This window comes from Capra hircus, chromosome 29 (genome assembly GCF_001704415.2).
Source record: "Capra hircus breed San Clemente chromosome 29, ASM170441v1, whole genome shotgun sequence".
Lineage (NCBI taxonomy): Eukaryota > Metazoa > Chordata > Mammalia > Artiodactyla > Bovidae > Capra > Capra hircus.
The window spans coordinates 25,401,963-25,421,788 of NC_030836.1; the positions used below are offsets into that span (position 1 = coordinate 25,401,963).

Consider the following 19,826-nt stretch of genomic DNA (forward strand, 5'->3'; position numbering starts at 1 on the left):
CTTTGCCATAGTGGCCCTTTCCTGAGAAGCAGTTTGGGAAAGCAGAAAGATCACTGGATATCAGGAAGGCCAGGGTTTGCTTCTTGGGTCTGCCTGTACTTGGGCAAGCCACTTCAGCTCACTCAGCCTGATTTCCATGCCTGAAAAATCCCCTTCACCTGATGCAGGAGGCAAGCCGGTGAGGAGCCGGGTGTTCCGTCGCTGTCAGCAAGCTGCCTCTGAGTCAGGGCTCCGTGCATGACAGAGGAGCTACCTTGCTGTGAACTACTGAAAAGCCAGTCCTTGACACAAGCACCCGCCTCTCACCGGCAGAACGGGGTTGATGATGCTAATGCCTACCCCCCACCCCGGGGTAGGGGGCGGCTGCTGAGAGAAGCAAAAGGAGCTGCGTGCACACAGGCGCTCCGGAAGCTGCATGGGGCCTGCCCAGAGAGCTGGCACTCTCATTGCAGAGCAGGACAGTGAGTGAAGGATGGACAGAGTGAGGAGAAGGGCCGGTGTGATCTCTAGGAGCAGAACCCAAAGAACAAAGTGGCCCAAGACCTCAGTGGTTCATGTGGGCAGGCACTGTGTTGCTCACTGCTGTATATGGTGTGCTGAGTCGCTCAGTTGTGTCCGACTCTTTGCAGCCCCATGGACTGTAGCCCACCAGGCACCTCTGTCCATGGGAATTCTCCAGGCAAGAATACTGGGGTGGGTGGCCAAGCCCTCCTCCAGGGGATCTTCGCAACACAGGGATCAAACCCAGGTCTCACGCATTGCAGGCAGATTCTTGACCATCTGAGCCACCAGGGAAGCCCGTTCACTGCTCTGTATGTATCTGCAAAACCTAGTCCGGTGCTTGGCACAGCATATAATTGGTACTCAACACGTGCTGAACTCACACATGAATGAGCAGAGACTAAAATCAGCCCAGTTCTCTGCCTCCCAACTTCTGCCACCTGATCACAGACCTTCGCTCCCCATCCCTGAGATCTGAGGCTCTTAACCTGAGGTCCATGGATCCCCTCCAGAACTATATACAGAACTGAGGGTGTGTGTGTCCATGTGTGTGTGCAGGCATCTTCCTGAGTGAAGACATGTTAGATTTCTGTCCAGGAAAAGTTTTAAATAAGCCCGGCCCTGAAAGGTACGTTGCTCAGTTGGATTCACCTGGACTCCAGGACTGCTAGGTACTCTGTGAGTTAAAAAAAAAAAAAAAAGACCAGCCTCCACCCTTGCCTCTGAAAGGTACATGCAGGACCCTTCAAACCTACAGTTTTTCCTTCCACCCCCATAAGGTGCCAGGCAGTTAACCTGCCATCTTTCATATGCACAAGTGATGATGGAGCATCGTCAGGGGACCAGTGTTCTGAGTGGCTGCACTCCTGTTGGGTGGGTCTCACAGAGCCTTGCACTCCCTCTCCAGCTCTCCAGTCCCCCCACTTGCATTTAGATGTGACAGGTGAGCGTCAGGGCCCTGGACCCAGGAATACTAATCAGGCCTTGTAATATCTGAACTCAGAACGGTACCCTCCTTTTAAAAATATTTTTCCTCATTACAAATATTAATAAATATGTATGTATGTACATATATATTTATCTCTTTATGTATGTGCCTATTATTATAGGAAATTTAGAGTAAGTAACAATGAAAAATATCACTCTATTCTCACCATCCTCCAAAAACTATTGTTACTACCCTACTTCTGTTCTTCCCATGTACCGTGTATGAGGTTCATTGAGCGCTTACTATGTGCCCAGCGTCCACTGTGCTTCATGCTGTCTGAGCACCACTTGAGTTAATCCATCATCTTTTTGTTGTTGTTGTTTAATTATACCTGCAATGGGTCTTCATTGCATGAATTTCTCTAGTTGTGGCACATGGGCTTAGTTTCCCCGAAGCATATGAGATCTTAGTTCCCCAACCAGAGATCAAAGCCTTGTCCCCTGCATTGGAAGGCAGATTCTCAACCACTGAACCACCAGGGAAGTCCCCAACCTCTCTTCATTCATCGGGGATTCTCCACCTTTTTATATGCATGTTTATACTTTCTTAGTTTTTGAGGCCAAGCAGAGAAGGCTGTTTTGTAACTTTGCCTTTCTTACTCCACACCATCGAAATTTCTTCCCCTGTTATTAAATATTCATCTACGGAGTCATTTTTAACGGCAGCATGATGATGTTTTATTGCTGGCAGGTGCCAGGCTTCTCAGACTGGGGTGCATGTACCCCTGAGGGCAAAGCCACAGGATAAATGTAGAACATTTTCCTGAAGCATAAATTTGATTCCAAGCTTTGGGAGGGGAAAAAAACATTAAGATCAAAACAAGCACAGATATGCTACAGAATAGAATAAAGAACGCCCATGAATTTTAAAACAAAGCAGCAAAGTCCAGGTCATGTGACTTGCAGTTTTCCCCCAAAGACCCATGTCCCCTCCGCTCTGAAGATAGGAGAAACATCTGAGAAGCTCTGAGCTCTCCCTCTTCTTACAATTAAGGGAACTGAGACCCGGGAAGGAGAACGGATTGCCCAGGGTCCAGTGTGAGTGTCACAAGTCAAGCCCGGTAGCCTCTGAGCTGTACCTGTCCCACCTATCCGTGTTTGCACTCACGTATCGACCACTGTTTCTGAGGATGTGGGTGGAAAGCTTACGGCTTGAGTAACTGACCTTCTGCTTATCAGTCATGGAAACTTTCGACTTCTATGTGATCCATCTCTTAACAGCGGCTTTTCCTTTTTTCACCTTGCTGGCCAGGATCTGAGGTGTCTGCTCATGTGGTTAGTAACAGTAGCCTCCCAGGGCAAAGGCAGAGGCCCCTAGGCTCCACCAGCACTTAGCTTTTTCACTTAGTGCGCTGTATGGTAAATACGGATCCACAGGTCTGTTTGACCCAGCTGACCTGAGCCTTTAAAGGCAGGAGTTACGTTTGGTCATTATTATCTGATGTGTCTTGAGCACTTAGTCCCAAGTCTGATGTTTCATCCATAGGATCTACTGTCGTTATCACAGCTTTTCTTTGCTTTAAATTTATTTATGTATTCATTTATTTATTTGGTTGCGTCAGGTTCTAGTTGCTACATGTTGGCTCTCCAGTTGTGGTGTACAGGCTTGCTAGTTGCAGTGTGCGGGCTTTAAGGCATGTGGTCTCTTAGTTTCTGTACCAGGCATTGAACCCACATCCCCTGCATTGCAAGACAGACCCTCAACCATTGAACCACCAGGGAAGTTCCCATCACAACTTTTCAAATGTACCATCATCCTCGTCTATCACTTGTCCATCCTCATTCACTCACCACAGAAATATTTATTGTAGACCTACACGCTAGCACTGATGCTATATGCTGTGGACAATCATGATGACCATAACTGCTCTTCCCGTCATGGAACTTACAAAGAACTGGCAAAGATGATATATTCAACAAACAATTTGGACACACTGTAGGGAGTGTAATGTAGTTCAAGGGCCTATCCAAGTTCAGTTCAGTTACTCAGTCATGTCCAACTCTGCGACCCCATGGACTACAGCACGCCAGGCCTCCCTGTCCATCACCAACTCCCGGAGCTTTCTCAAATTCATGTCCATCGAGTTGGTGATGCCATCCAACCATCTCATCCTCTGTCGTCCCCTTCTCCTCCCACTTTCAGTCTTTCCCAATATCAGGGTCTTTTCCAGTGAGTCAATTCTTTGCATCAGATGGTCAAAGTATTGGAGTCTCAGCTTCAGCATCAGTCCTTCCAATGAATATTCAGGGCTGATTTCCTTTAGGATGGACTGGTTGGATCTCCTTGCAGTCCAAGAGACTCTCAAGAGTCTTCTCCAACACCACAGTTCAAAAGCATCAATTCTTCAGCACTCAGCTTTTTTTATGGTCCAGCTCTCACATCCATACATGACTACTGGACAAACCATAGCCTTGACTGGATGGGCGTTTGTTGGCAAAGTAACATCTTTGTTTTTTAATATGCTATCTAGATTGGTCATAGTTTTTCTTCCAAAGAGCAAGCATCTTTTAATTTCATGGCTGCTGTCACCCATGTGCAGTGATTTTGGAGCCCCCCAAAATAAATTATCTCACTGTTTCCATTGTTTCCCCCATCTATATGCCATGAAGTGATGGGACTAGTTGCCATGATCTTAGTTTTTTGACTGTTGAGTTTTAAGCCAGCTTTTTCACTCTCCTCTTTCACTTTCATCAAGAGGCTCTTTATTGCTTTGATTTCTTTCATAAGGATGGTATAATCTGCATATATGAGGTTATTTTTATTTCTTCCTGCAATCTTGATTCCAGCTTGTGCTTCATCCAGCCTGGCATTTCACATGATGTACTCTGCATATAAGTTAAATAAGCAGGGTGACAATATACAGCTTTGACATTACTCCTTTCCCAATTTGGAACCAGTCTGTTGTTCCCTGGTTCTAACTGTTGCTTCTTGACCTGCTTACAGATTTCTCAGTTGACAGGTAAGGTCGTCTGGTATTCCCATCTCTTGAAGAATTTTCCACAGTTTGTTGTGATCTACACAGTCAAAGACTTTGGTGTAATCAATAAAGCAGAAGTAGATGTTTTTCTGGAATTCTCTTGCTTTTTTGACCGTCCAACAGATGTTGACAATTTAATCTCTGGTTCCTTGCCTTTTCTAAATCCAGATTGAACATCTGAAAGTTCACAGTTCATGTACTGTAGCTAATTCTTCTTAACTACAATCAATCAATAGATATTAGAAACCTATTATTTGTTTTAGTTATATGCTAGGTACTATACTAACATTATAAATTTGAACACATAAAAACCATTATGTATTATTGCACTGGAGAAGGGCATGGTGAACCACTTCAGTATTCTTGCCTTGAGAACCTCATGAACAGTATGGAAAGGCAAAAATATATGAAGATGAACTCCCCAGGTTGGTATGCTCTTCTCCAATATGCTGCTGGAGAATAGTGGAGAAATAACTCCAGAAAGAATGAAGAGACAGAACCAAAGCAAAAACATCGCCCAGTTGTGGATATGACTGGTGATGGAAGTAAAATGTAATGCTATAAAAAACAGTATTGCATAGGAACCTGGAATGTTTGGTCCATGAATCAAGGTAAATTAGAAGTGGTCAAACAGGAGATGGCAAGAGTGAACATCAACATTTTAGGAATCAGTGAACTGAAATGGACTGGAACGGGCGAATTTAATTCAGATGACCATTATATCTACTACTGTGGCCAAGAGTCCCTTAGAAGAAATGGAGTAGCCCTCATAGTCAACAAAAGAGTCTGAAATGCAGTACTTGGGTGCAGTCTCAAAAATGACAGGATAATCTCTGTTCATTTCCAAGGCAAACTATTCAATATCACAATAATCCTAGTCTATACCCCAACCAGTAACACCAAAGAAGCCAAAGTTTGAACATTTCTGTGAAGACCTACAAGACCTTCTAGAACTAACACCCAAAAAGGATGTCATTTTCATCATAGGGGACTGGAATGCAAAAGTAGGAATTCAAGAGCTACCTGGAGTAACAGACATATTTGCCCTTGAAGTACAAAATAAAACAGGGCAAAGGCCAACAGAGTTTTGCCAAGAGAATGCCCTGGTCATAGCAAATACCTTCTTCCAACAACACAAAATTCTGCACATGGACATCACCAGATGGTTAATACCGTAATCAAATTGATTATATTGCAGCCAAAGATGGAGAAACATTATACAGTCAGCAAAAACAAGACCAGGAACTGACTGTGGCTCAGATCATGAACTCCTTATTGTCAAATTCTGACTTAAATTGAAGAAAGTGGGGAAACCCACTAGACCATTCAGGTATGGCCTAAATCAAATCCCTGTCCAGGTGGCTTAGTTCAAACCCACCACTTATTAGCCTCTCTGCACCTCATCCTCCTCTTCTGTAAAATGAGGATCACAGGAGTGCCAACTTCATGGGGTACCATGAAGAGTGAATAGATTAACATGCACAAAGCACTCAGAGCAGGGCTATGTTCCAAGTGTATTATTTTGCTGGCCGTATGAAGGAGAGACGTGGGTTGCCACGTGTGTATGATGGGGAGGACCTGCTTTAGGAGACAAATGATGGAGTTCTACAGGATGAGTAGGAGTTAACTTGGCAAAGTGTTTTGGAGGCAGGTGAGGGGAGCAGGATGTTGGAGGGATGATCCTGGCAGAGAGGACAGGATACTCAGAACACAGCGGGTGGGCTCTTTCCCTGGGAAGAGGGAAATACTGGCACAGAAGTTCAGGCATCTCCAGGACCCAGCGCTCTGCTCCACACTGTTGATCCAGGTAGTGGGAGAGGCTCAGTAAGTATTTGTCACGTAAGCAATCGAGCATGCAGACATGGTATCTTGGCTATGACTATTCCAAGTCCCCCATCCAGAAAAGGAGTCTATTGTCCCATGTACCTAATATGTGAACTGTCCCAACCCCTCACTGTCAAGCTATACACATCTGTTTTGCTGGTCCCTCTCTCTCTCTCTCTCTTTTTTTTCTGCCACACCACCACATGGCACGTGGGATCTTAGTTCCCTGACCAGGGATTGAACCTGTGCCCCCTGCATTGGAAACAGTCTTAACCACTGGACCATTGCCAGGGAAGTCCCATGGTCCCTCTCTTCTTGGCAATAGACTAGACAGCGTCAGTTTGGATGGGGAGTTCAGTAAGGTGGTGCTGCTGGAATCCCCCACTCCACTGGGGCCTCAGCTCTAGCCCAGTGCTGTTCAGACTTGTTTAGTGGTGGCGCCTTGTGTTGAGATGATCGTAGAGGATACCCACTATACGGAATGCGACCGAACAGCTTCCATGGCTGAGGCTTGGGTATGGGGACTCAGAGCACCTGGTCATAGCTGGGTCACCGGAGAAAAACGCCAGGGCTCCCTGAAACACAGAAAGCCAAGGGAGGAGCTTAGCCCCCACTTTTGAGGTGTGGAAACTGAGGTCCAGAGAGGAGGGGGCGACTCTGCCAAGGTCACACAACCAGGGACAGACCCAAAACTGGATCCCAGACATTTGACATCAGCTCTGCTACCCCAAGGTTTTGCTCCACTGCCACCTGACCACCCCCATTCCCCTAGTGTGGTGTCTCAAGGTGGGGCAGGGGCATGTGGCTGTGACCTTGTCAAGTCAGGATACAGAGAATGAGAGACAAAAACAGGGAGGGCAGGCGTGGGTGAGCTGTTCAGGGTCACGGCCTGGTTACGCTGTGCCTTTTTTTCCCGTCTCTCTCTCTTTTAATTGAGTTTGAGGTGGTTGTTTTTGTTTCCTTAAGAAATGGGAACAGAATGAAGCTGCGTAAACACCACAATGTTAACTCCCTGAAAAACCTCCTGCCATTTTAACTCTGTTACTGGAGAAATAAAAGAGAAATAATTTGTCCACCCACACTTAGCTCTTTCTGACGAAGGTAGGTGAATATTGCTTTGCTAGTCGAGGGTGACTGCTGGAAGTGGAGCCGGGCTGACTGATCTTGGTTTGAGAGGAAGCCACGGCAACCCCAGACGGAGCAGCCCGCGGGGTCGGCAGGGCCCGGGTCACCGGCCACGTTGTCACCTTCCGCAGGTGTCCGCCAGCCGGTAGGGATGGAGGCGCTGGACCAGGCCGAGGGGCCCGCGGCCTCACAGAGAGAGATGCCACCGCCCCCACCTGCTTCACCGCCCTCGGAGCCAGCTCAGAAGCCGCCACCTCGAGGCGCCGGGAGCCACTCCCTCACCGCCAGAAGCAGCCTGTGCCTGTTGGCTGCCTCCCAGTTCCTGGTAAGAACATCACAGGCCTCGCCGGGCCTGGAGGGAGGGCGGGTTGAGGGATGGCCTCCACTTCCTCCCCAAGATGGCCGCCTGGGGACACAGAGGAGTGAGGGGCCTTCCCGGCGTCCCTCGTGCCTACGGCCATCCGGCTGGCCTGAGAGAAGGCTGGAGTTCCAAGCCACAGCCTTGAGGGCTGAGCCCCTCATGCGCTGAGCTCAGAAGCAGGGATGCAGGCCCGGCCCCCAGCCCCCCATGGTCCTGCGGGCGTCCTTCTGAGGACTTCCTGTCTCTGCAGGCACCTCCAGGAGACTCTCCCTGTGATGTGTATACCTGGTGGGGTGGTGGGCTCCCCTCTGCGAAGGCTCCCTTAAGTCAGATTTTCTCCAGGCAAAGTCCTATGCCCTTGGCCTTCGTTGCACAGTCCGGACCTTGGCGGGGGCACGGGCGGGGTAGGCGGTAGGTTGAGGCTCCAGGTGAACTCTTGAGGGTGGGGGAACGGGGAGATGTGGGGGCAAGGAGGCCAGACTCCGAACTCAGTGCGCTGGCCCCGGCCACCCCAGCTTGCCTGTGGGATGCTCTGGCTCAGCGGCTTTGGCCCCATCTGGACACAGAACACCACAGACGTCGTCTCCTCTGCGCTCACGTTCCTGGAGCGGCTGGGACCCGTGGTGAGTAAGCTCCAGGGAGCCCCAGGGTAGGAGGGATCGCTTGGGGTCCTCCAGCCCCACCAGCCCCTGCCTGGGGCTTCTTTGAGTTCAGATGATAACCCTGAAAGGCTTCTTCCTGTCCCCTCCCCAGAACCAGGTACAAAGTTCTCAGAGCCTCAATCTTACCCGTGCTGAAATAGATGAGAACGTGCCCCCACCCCCCACCCGCATCACCCTGAGCTGTTTGTCTGATGTTCCCCAGGCCTGGCTGGGCACTGGGACCTGGGACATCCCCAGTCTGCTGCTGGTCTCTCTCTGTGTGATCCTCGTCACCACCCTGGTAAGGCTCCTCCTGACCCGACCTCGCTGCTCCCCTCCCGTGACTCCAAGACCCAGTCCCCACCTTGTCTCCTTTGACCTACAGACTAGATGTTGTGGGCAGGGCTGAGGAGGGGCACCTGTTGTCTTCCACCAATGTGCCCAGGCTGGGGTGGAGAGAGGCCCCTTCTTTCTCAAAATTGGTTTGCAGTGTTCTTGGCTGGGGAAAGGAGCTGAGACAGTGTGAAAACCGGAGTAGGAACACCCCAACCCACTAACAAAGCTTCAAAGCATAACAACCTGAGGGTTGGGGAAGGAGGGGGCTGGGAGGACATCTAGGTAGCCTCCCATCTAGGTGAGTGGTGGTACTCTGCAGACAGTTCCCAGGAGAACAAGCCTGCTCCAGACACATGGAGGGGCAGGGAGCTCAAGACCCTGGGCACGCCGTCATCCGGGGGCTGCTGCCAGCATGGTCCATGATGCCAGTTATGTCCCCAACTAGGTGTGGCTCCTCCTGAGGACTCCCCCAGAGCCATCCAGCCCGCTGCCCCCCGAGGACAGGCGCCAATCGGTAAGCCGTCAGCCTTCCTTCACCTACTCGGAGTGGATGGAGGAGAAAGTCGAGGATGACTTCCTGGATCTGGACCCCGTCCCCGAGACCCCTGTGTTTGACTGCGTGATGGACATCAAGCTGGAGGCTGACCCCACCTCCCTGACTGTCAAAGCCATGGGTCTGCAGGAGAGGTGGGTGCGGCAGAGGTGCATGGAGCTCTTAGCTCCCTGTCGGAAGGGCAGACACCTGACTCTGACTCAGTGCCCAGGGCAGAGCTGAGCTCATAGCCCCACCAATGCAGACATGTGCTCTTCAGGTCTGATTCATGTAGATCTGAATGCCCCAAAGTGAACACGAAGAAACGTTACTGCACACAGACATGTAGGCATGCAGAGGTGTGCACACGTGCACACTCGCACACTCACACATACAACTCTTGTGGCTCGGATAGCTTTCTTTACTGTAGGACTTGTTGGGAGCCTTTAACATGCTTGTAGTCATTGTAGATTGACAAGAGGTTGTGTGTAGCCTTCCTCAAAGTTATCCAACCACAGAACCCTACTTTCATAGTGTCTCTAGGGTTCCACACAGCACATGTTGGGAGATGTCAACACCCTCTGCAGAGCCTGGCTGGGTTAGCTAGATCCCACCAGGGTTGTGTTGTCCACATGATGTCATGGAAAGAGCACTGGAGGAGGAGTCAGAAAACCTAGGTTTTTGTTTCAGCTCTGCTACCCCCTTACTGTACGTGCTTGGGCAATTCTTATCCCCTCTGTGGCTTTCAGTTTCCCTTTCTAGGTAATGAGGGTAATGGGCCACTAGACTCTGAACACAGCAGAGTCTGCTCAGTCCACTCACCCTTGCTCAGCTGTGCTACCCCTGGGATCCCGTCTTTCCCGAGCCTTTCCTGGATGAGATGTCCTTGGAGGCTGCGGCCCTGGGGGCTGGGGTACTGAGGGTGGAGCCCTGCTTCTCTGCCCCAGGCATGTGCCCTCTTGGTGAGCTTCCCCTGGCTCTGGGAGCTGTCTCTGGCAGGGGCACAGGAGAGTGCAGGGAAGGACTGTATTGAGGGGCCTCACATGGAATCTTTGGGACTGGGGCCCAAGCCCACACGCAGTTAGCTACTCTGCTGCATGGGGCAGGAGCAGGTGGCAGGCTTAAGCCTTAGAGCTGAGCCTCATGCTATCTGTGTTGGGGTTACGTCATGCCCACTCCTCTCCCTGGGACCCATCAGGTTCCCACCCCATCTGCCGCTCCCTCATCCTCCTGCTCCAAGGCCCCCAGCTAATGGCCCTTCCTGCCCCTGATACTCACCACCCCCCTTCCCGGTCCTTCCAGGAGGGGCTCCAATGTCTCCCTGACCCTGGACATGTGCACGCCAGGCTGCAACGAGGAAGGCTTCGGCTATCTCATGTCCCCCCGTGAGGAGTCAGCCCGAGAGTACCTGCTCAGCGCCTCCCGCGTGCTCCAGGCTGAAGAGCTTCACGAGAAGGCCCTGGACCCCTTCCTGCTGCAGGCAGAATTCTTTGTGAGTCCCCCTGAACCAGCGCCCCCACAGTGGCCAGCCCTTTATGCTCATGTTGGTCCCCCGAGCAAGGCTTTGGAACAGGGTACCCCAAACTCAGCATCTGATGAACATCATTTCATTCTCACCTCTCCTACTGTCTTGGGCTAGCTGCTTCCTCTCTGGGCCTCAGTTTCTCATCTGGAAAATGGGGATAAAGATAACAGGGGTGTTGCAAGAATTTGAAAGATGCAGAAAGTGTGCAAAGTGCCCATCAGGTGATTGGTGTTTGTGGCATTCTTAAGTCATCATCACCTAGGATTGTCCTCCGAAAGTCTTAGACAGCTTTCTCTTCTCTATTTGGAGATGTGGGGTATGACACTATGTGGCACCAGGGATTATACCTGGGGCCCAGCAGTGAAAGTGCTGAATCCCAACCACTGGCCCGCCAGACAAATCCCGAAAGCCTTCTCTTCTGACTCTCCCGTTTTCCCACTCTCCTTTTACCTGGCATCACCAAACAATGTTCATCCTCCTTTGAAATCTCTCCAGTCCTGTGGCTCCAGCTTAGGGTGGTCCTGATTACCTCCCCCTCCAGACTCTAACAGCAGCCTCCAGCTGCCTCCTGTTGGACTTTGAGGGGCTTATAAATGACCCCCCTGTTTTACCTGCCCGAGCACTCAACCAGTTAAAAGCTAAGATAGAGAAGATCACAAAACCACCTTTATTTTTGCTGATAAAGGCTAGGTAAGCTTCTGTTCTTGTTTGTTTTTTGTTTTTCCATTTTGACTGCTCTGAGTCTTTGCTGCAGACCACAGGCTTCTTTCTCTAGTTGTGCCACGCAGGCTTAGTTGCCCGGAGGCATGTAGGATGTTAGTTCCCTGAGCTGCAATCAAACCCATGTTCCCTGCATTGGAAGGCAGATTCTTTATCACTGGACCAGCAACGAAATCCCAATGCTAGGGTTAACACGAGGATTACGTGTGTAGCAGTAGTGAGCCTCCTAATACCAACCGCCAGAATGAAGCAACTTTCCTGCCACCCCAGGCGGTGCTGGTACATTGCCAGCCTCACCCCATGGGGGTGCCCTGTAATTCTTTCTTAGCAGGAGGGTCGGAGGAGGAGGAGGAGGAAGTAAGGGGCTAGCGCCCCAAAGCTGAGTTTCTCAATCAGACACCATCCGGTTACTCACCCACCGTGTGGGCAGGAATGGGCAAGAGCCAGGAGCATTTGGAGAGAGTCCCTCCTGGGAGAAGCCTGAGGGATGGGGAACCTGCATGCCTCCCTCACAGCTCCCCTTGTCCCAGGCCACCTGCTCCCTAGCAGAACTGGATGGCTCTCCTCTCTGAGCAGCCCTGACCAAACCTCTGACCTGTGGCTCCAAAGTCTCCAGTATGTGGTCCAGCCTGCCTTACCTGAGTTGAGCCAGCCCCAGCCGCCTTTTCCAGACTCAGGGCCCCATCCCCGCAGGACTGCCCACTTCAAACTTGGCCCTCAGCCCACCCCCTCCCCGCGCCTTCACAGTCATCAGCCCTCACCCTGGAGGCCCTTAAGATGACTTCCTGGGCTACCCAGCCTGGATGTGTCCCCATGGCCACACCTCCCTTTAAGGGTGTGTGGCATGTCCTTGTCATCTCCGGTTTCATAGTTCATTGTCAGTTTTGCCCAGAGAGAGAGGAAGTGGGGGTGCTCACATACCCACCCCATGGGCACTTCTGCACCTGCTTTTTATTCTTCTGATTCTCACAACCACCTAGAAAGTGAGTCTCGTGATCCTCTTTGTACAAAGTGCATTCTTAGTGTGTCCACAGTGAACACTGTGATTGATGATGGTGAGAGATGGCAAGGGTGCTAAAGTGTGTAGACAGAGGGAAGGGGCACAAGAGGACAGTCACTGAGGAGTCATCCCACAGGACCTGGTGGGAGGGGCAGCAGAGAACCTTAAAGGCTGAGAAGGATTAGGGTGATGAAGAGGGATGCGACCAGTGCTCCCGACAAGTGGAGTGCCGCAAACTCAGACGTGGAGGCTAGCCGGAGACTGAGAGATTAACTAGAGAAGAGATGGGCACAACTGGAGGGTGGGGGTTTTGACAGCAGCTGGTGGTAAAGAAAGGCCAGCTCCAAGAAGACCTCACATTCCAGGCAGAAAAGTTCAGACTTGGCGCTCTTGACATGCAGAGTGATTGAGAGGTGCAAATACAACTCTGGGAAGGCCCAGAATGAGGTTGCCTCCCTGCTGGAGAATCAGGGAAGGCTTCTTGGAGGAGGTGTCATTTACGGTGCACAGCAGGGCATGAGAAGATGAGGATGGAATGGATGTTACTACCAGGCAAGCAGCACGACCCAAGGCCCTGAGCGGGGCACCTACCTGGGGTAGGAACGTGAGTCAGCAAAGCCACTCGACGTGGCTGCAGCGCAGGGTGTAGACAAAGGTGGTGATTAGCCAGGTCACTTCTTCTCTGTTCATCCAGCGTTCACTGAGTGCTGACTCTGTGCCAGGCTGGCCCGCTATAAACAGTGCTGGTGCTAACATTCATTATGCACTCAGCATGTGCCAGGACTGCTCTGGACGCTTTTCATGTGCCCTCACTCAGTTAATAGTCGATGTGTGTTGAATGAATGCATGCGTCAAGCCAGCCCACAGCTGCTCTCAACCCTGTGCCTTCCTCCTACAGGAAATCCCCATGAATTTTGTGGATCCAAAAGAATATGACATCCCTGGGCTGGTGCGGAAGAACCGATATAAAACCATCCTTCCCAGTGAGTACTCGGCTGCCCCTCACCTGGGTGCCCTTAAACCTTGAGGCCCATGCCCTTAACTCCAGCATGGGCCTCCAGGGTCGCCAGGCAAAGGGATGGAAGGTGGGGGTGCCCGGTGAAGGGAAACACCCCCTTTAGAGGGCAGAGGGCTCTTGGTTCCTTCATACGGCACTCTCCAGATCTTTGCCCTGGACAAGCATTGTGCTGGGCTCTGTGGAAACCCAGAGAAAAAGGGGAACAATAACAGCAGCTCCTAGACAGGGCATGGTGGCTGAAAATTGTGGTCACATCCCTGGTCTCTTCAGAGTCGACAGGTTTTAAAGAGAGGACATTAAGGCTGAGAGAGGTTAAGTGGCTCATCCATTGTCACACAGCTAAGATGTACAGAACCAAGTTTGAAACTAGGCCTCTGTAACCTCAAAATTGAGCTCTTTTGTCTACCTGGAGTTCACTTTGGCTAGATTATGAATCCTCTAACAGGCAGAGCCACCTCAAAAGGGAGCGAGCTGCCTGTCAGGTAGGAAACTCCCCATTGGCTAGGGTATTCAAGCTAGAATGCATGAGTGGTCCCCCTGGAAGGTTTCATAGGGATTTTCCCCCTTTAGGGGTGGTTAGACCAGGTAACCTGATATTCCTCTTTTAGCCCGGGATGTCATTTTCAGGTAACTTTCATCAGGCCCCTGTCTGCCTGTCACCCCTGCCAAGTTCTGGCCCAAGGCCCTAGGACTAGCTTGGGGGGTGACTTATTGAAACCAAATCCCCACAAACCTACTTCACTCAGTTTATGGAGTAAGGAGGCTTTAAAAAAGCAGTTTTGCCATCAGCATCTCCAACAACATGTAAGATGTCATGACTTATTTTTAACTTTTAGAATATCGACTTGTGGTTGCTATGGTTACACAGAGTCTAGGTAGTTCCAGTTAGACAAAGCACCATTTAAGGCCAAGATTCGAGGCTGCTCACCTCTTCCTTCCTCTTGCTCCCCCCTCCACCCACCAAGCCCTACCTGAAGGGAGGGCTTCGGGTACCCCACAGTCTCGGGCTTTGCTGGCCACTCAAAATAGCCACCGGGGGAGTATGAGAGCCAGGCCATCGCTCCATCTGGTCCCCACTGGATTCCTGAGAGTAATCCAGCCTCCAGCCGTGCCCTATGCCTGCAGCCCCCACGCCCAACAGAGAATCTTCACTGTAGCCAGCAAGAATTGACCCTGTGCCCTCAGAGACTGGACTGGGGTGAGTGGTAGAGGCCCCTCTCGGATCAAGGACACCCCGAGGCTTGCTTTCTCATTCATTCAGAGGCTACTTCTGGATCCCAATCTGGGTACCATGAGAGGAGGGAGGGGGCCCATGCAGGGCTGCCTGTTCCTCTCCCCTGGTCACACAGCGCCCCCTTCCGTTCACCCTCGCCCTTCCCCATACCCGACTCTCCTCCACACCCCTCTCCACGAGAGCTGCCTCACCCCCACCTTCCCCTCCACAAATCACCTGCCCAAACCTCAGGCACTTGGACCAGGGCATGAAAGGGCTGGCGAGGGGAGTTCTGTGGGTATCCCTTTCCATTTCATATTCCAGGTTTGGGATCCTCTTTTTGACCTGTTAATTTAGAAATTGATTTAATTTATACTTGCAGTGATATCAGTAGCAGCACCAACTTGCTCTATAGTGACTGGGTGCTGGCCTAAGTTATGGGTCTGAGGACTCATTATGAACGGCCACTCTTGAACCCTGACAGGATGAGTGAGGTTGTGACGGAAGGAATGTTCCCAGTTTATGGAGGAGGCACAGGGGTACTCAGTGAATGGCCTGCACTGGCACCACCAGGGCTTGAACCCAGGCTTGCTGGTGGGCGGTGTAGACTCCTGACTGCTGATGCAGTCTTTGAGAGCCCTGTACGGGGCACACGGGCAGGGCCTTTAGTCCAACCCTCCTTCCACGGGAAAGACCCTGGGGGCCAAAGAAGGGAGGAGATGCAAGCTGGCGACAAAGCTGGACAGAGCCCAGAACCCAGGCCCCCAGCCCCCCCAACCTCCTGGCTCAGTCCCAGCCTCTGCGAGTTTCCAGGACAGACTAAATCAATACAGGGAGGCTCTAGGAGGCAGAGCATGACGCAGTGAGAATCTGCTGCTCTGGGATTTGACAGGTGACTAGATTGGGGTGGGGGTGAACCCTTATGGACGTGTGTGTCGTCTCATCTCAGGCTCAGAAGACTTTACTCCTTTCATTGTGATACTCTCCCCTGGCATCCTACCCAAATCTTAGCTATAACGTGCTTTACAATTGACATAGCCCTTCCCATCTGTTTTCTCAATTGTCTTCCCAACAATCCAAGGAACTAGGCATCTTTACCCCCATATTACAGATCAGAAAACAGGCTTAAAAAGGCCATGTGCTTTACAAGCTTACACAGCAGATTGGGGACAATGTATACTCAAACTCTTGCTGGTCCTGCTGGCTAGGATGTATCCCCTAGGGAATTTCTTACTGTCTGAGCTGTCTCCTCCCCAGAACATGAAGCACAGAGAGGACCAGGCAGCTTAAGGGATGCAGGCAAGGGTGGCCTGGATCCTACAGAGGGAGAGAGCCAAGGCCTCCCTGTACCATTCTCTTCAGCCTGGGTCCTCACTTTCCTGAGTGGGCCACAGGGATGGGTCAGTGTTTTGCTTCTGGCAAGGGAAGAAGGAACTTCTGGTCCCAGAAGAAATGTAGGTGCCCTGACATGGGCCAGAGAAGGTGGGCCCACACAAGAGGGATTACACATTCAAATCCCAGCCTCACCTGTCTCCACTACCTCAGACCCTCACAGCAGAGTGTGTCTGACCTCACCAGACCCTGACGACCCTCTGAGTTCCTACATCAACGCCAACTACATTCGGGTATGTAACCCCATCCCAACAGTCTCTCCCTAAAAGGGAGGCCCGGGTCAATGGGGTCCATCCACTAGGCTTGTCCCTAAGTCCGTCTGGTTCCTGCCAGCCCCCGGGGAAGAGGCTGAGTGGGGGAAATGGGCCCCGGGAGCCCAACAAGTAACCCTGATGGCCTGGACTTGGCTGATCACAGGGCTATGGTGGGGAAGAGAAGGTGTACATCGCCACTCAGGGACCCATCGTCAGCACGGTCGGCGACTTCTGGCGTATGGTGTGGCAGGAGCACACGCCCATCATTGTCATGATCACCAACATCGAGGAGATGAACGAGGTAGGCCCCTCTGGACCTCACCAGGTGTCTGCTGCTTGGTGCCCCGTGCCAAGCATCTTATTTCCGTGTTAATCCTTTCAGCAATCTTGGGAGGTTGGTATGTTCACCTTGCTGCCTTGCCCAGGGAAGGAAATGTGAGGCTCAGAGAGGTTAAGTCAGTTACTCAGAGCCACACAAATAGTCAGAGGCAGAGCCTGGAGCTGGCCTCTCCACCTTCAGTGCTCAGGATCTTAAACACGCTGCTCCGCTGCCGCCCAGCCTGCCAGGGCTGATGCTGGCTACTTCCATACTCATCACAGCCCATTTAATTGAAGTCCCATGAAGGTCCTTCAAACTGAGTATTACTTCCATTTTCCCAGATGAGGAAACTGAGACTCAGAAAAGGGAAGTAACTTAACAAGTGAGAAGTTGAGATTTGAGCTAACTGCAAACCTACTGCCCCGTCGTCTGTCTCCCCACTGGCCCGGGACAGGCACTGGGGAGGGCGTGGTCGGGGCGCTGGGAGTATCTCAGCCTGATCTGGGCCCCTGCAGAAGTGCACCGAGTATTGGCCGGAGGAGCAGGTGGTTTACGATGGCGTGGAGATCACCGTGCGGAAAGTCATCCACACTGAGGATTACCGGCTTCGGCTCATTGCCCTCAGGGTGAGGCCTGGGGTTGGGCTGGGCTGGGCTGGGAGGAGGGGGCACTCCACAGCCAACAGGGTCCCAGAGGCCAAAATAGCTGAAATTAAGGCATGTGTCACTCCAGGCTTTACTGATGAGCAGGGATGAGGGGAAGAAGGGGTGAGTCATCTTGCACATCAGAGGCAGGACCAAATTCTCAGTGCATTTCTTATCACTGGCGTCTGTCCATCCACACTGTCGTTCATAATGTCTTCAAGCTCGGCTTCAAATGTACCCAAGGCCAAGGCTGTCTGGAAGAGGGGGCTTCAGCAGCTTCCATATTCTGCCTGGAAACATCCCTTCACCTGGGATGCTGGGCTTCCAACCTGTAGTACCGAATCTGTCCACTAGAGGACAGGCGCTTTTTGCTGCATTTGGGTAGCACAAGGAGGTTGTGGTTATAGGAGAAAGAGAAGAGGACATAAAAATTATGAGCAGTACAGAACAGCCCAGAAGAGTGTGGGGAAGTATCCTCCCACCCTGAAGATTGTGCTTCTTCCAGGCTCAGCATAATAGGGGAGATTGTTCCTTTGGAGTCAAGAAAATCAGTGCATTCTGCTTTTGAGAAATCTTTGTGAACCCTTTTTGGGGAAAGTGGTACCACTGTAATTATCCCAAAGTCTGGAAGAGGTGACCTAGGTGCCAGGAAGCTGACATCCTATCCAGAAACAGGGAGGTCCACTGATGCTGGCAGCCACAGGGTCTGAATAGGGGGTCAAGGGCATGAGACTTGTTCCTCTGAGCTGCCCCCTCCCACTGGAGAAGGTGAAAAACGGCGTGTCAAGGAGAAGTCAGCCCCTCGAGGGCAGTGCCCAGTAAGCATTTCCAGGATGTAGGCTTGCTCGAGGGCATTTCAGAGGTGGAGGATAGAGGCTGTGGTAGCCCATGGAGCAGCTTCCTTTTTCCCCTGAAAGAGAGGCTGGGGCTGCCACATCTTCTCAGTGCTATGGGACTGGTCAGGGACCACTGGGCATTTACTTTTGTCCGTAACCTTTACAAGCACCTGCCCTGAGCCTGGTTCTGGGTTGGGTACTGGGAAAACACAGAGCTGTCCAAAGCCTGGACTCTCTCCTCAAGGAGCACCTATAAAATGGTAAGTACTGACCTAGAAATAAGTAAAAGCAGAGAAGAAGGACATGTTGTCAGCTAGGGTGCTCAGGGAGGGCTTCCTGGAAGTGGTGGTGCTGAATGGGGTTCTGAAGGATAAGAGTTGGCTGGGGGGCAGACATGTAGAGAGAGCATTCCAGACAAAGGGAAACTAAAAGTAAGGGCACAGAAGATAGAACAGCTCTCTGTATAAATGTACAGGGAATGGGGGAAGCAGAGGTTTGATCTACAAACCATTTGGAGTGCAAAGGCATCAAGTACAAGTTCACAGGAGGACTTGGGCTTGGAGAGGTAGACGCTGTACCATGTGTCTTGTTTGCCCGAATAAAGAGTGGGGAGGGTGTGTTTGAGTTTTAGAGCAACAAGAGCTATCAGAGCGTTCTGAGCGGTAGAACAGGATGGGCTGTAGACAGGCCTTCTGGACCACTGTGGATCTGGGCGATCAGGGAGGAGGAGGAGAGGGCCCCACACAGTCCAGAGAACAAAGTGAAGGTGATGGTGGAGAGGATAGCACTGGGACACTGGCTGGGGGGGACCAGGGGTACTGGTGGGCAGGAAAGTATATTGAGGCAAGAGGAAGGGTCCCAGGGCTCTTGTTGGGGTGACTGGGCTATCTGTGAAGGGGCAACCAGGAGACAGGAGTGAAATGGAGAAGGGGCTCTTCACCTCTCTTGGAAGATCCTGGAGTCACTGGGCAAAACCCATGTGAAGACCAGTGCTGACGCTGCTCACCAGTCCCCACTGCCCACCTGGCCTCGGGTCTCTGGCTGCTGCCACTGGGCTGTACGGGGTAGATGGCAGAGGTCCGAAGTCCCACTCCCTGTGGCCTCCCTCCTGTGTTTCCTTCTCCCTTCCCATCTCTATCTCTGGGCTGGTTGCTGGGCTCAGTTCACGTGTATCTGGGGTGGGCCTGTGTCTCCTGGACAGAGCGGGACAGAAGAGCGAGGCCTGAAGCATTACTGGTTCACGTCCTGGCCCGACCAGAAGACCCCAGACCGCGCGCCCCCACTCCTGCACCTGGTGCGGGAGGTGGAGGAGGCGGCCCAGCAGGAGGGGCCCCGCTGCGCCCCCATCGTGGTGCACTGCAGGTGGGTCCTCCCAGACACCCACTGGGGCGGGGCGGGGCTTCCCGGCGGCCCCACCCCTCACCCCCGTGCCCTGGGCCCTCAGCGCAGGGATTGGGAGGACCGGCTGCTTCATCGCCACCAGCATCTGTTGCCAGCAGCTGCGGCACGAGGGCGTGGTGGACATCCTGAAGACCACATGCCAGCTCCGTCAGGACAGGTCAGCTGAGGGTGGGGCCCATGGGGAGCTGGGGAGCGGGGGAGAGGGCAGCAGAGAGAGCC

At 52.0% G+C, this 19,826-nt stretch overlaps 1 protein-coding gene across 2 annotated transcripts in view; it reads left to right on the top strand.

The window, feature by feature from the left end:
- The window catches only part of PTPN5 (protein tyrosine phosphatase, non-receptor type 5), a 58,492-nt gene that overhangs the window by 37,128 nt on the left and 1,538 nt on the right, over positions 1 to 19,826 (top strand). Inside the window, exons 4-15 of one of the 2 annotated variants that reach the window (XM_018043567.1) lie at positions 7,547 to 7,740; positions 8,292 to 8,399; positions 8,530 to 8,535; positions 8,641 to 8,718; positions 9,199 to 9,440; positions 10,588 to 10,777; positions 13,429 to 13,513; positions 16,307 to 16,386; positions 16,571 to 16,708; positions 17,242 to 17,352; positions 19,408 to 19,568; positions 19,651 to 19,764. In XM_018043567.1, coding sequence (XP_017899056.1) covers positions 7,547 to 7,740; positions 8,292 to 8,399; positions 8,530 to 8,535; positions 8,641 to 8,718; positions 9,199 to 9,440; positions 10,588 to 10,777; positions 13,429 to 13,513; positions 16,307 to 16,386; positions 16,571 to 16,708; positions 17,242 to 17,352; positions 19,408 to 19,568; positions 19,651 to 19,764 — 1,507 coding nt within the window. The remainder of the gene's footprint in view (positions 1 to 7,546; positions 7,741 to 8,291; positions 8,400 to 8,529; positions 8,536 to 8,640; positions 8,719 to 9,198; positions 9,441 to 10,587; positions 10,778 to 13,428; positions 13,514 to 16,306; positions 16,387 to 16,570; positions 16,709 to 17,241; positions 17,353 to 19,407; positions 19,569 to 19,650; positions 19,765 to 19,826) is intronic. The other variant, XM_018043568.1, reaches the window with a different exon arrangement.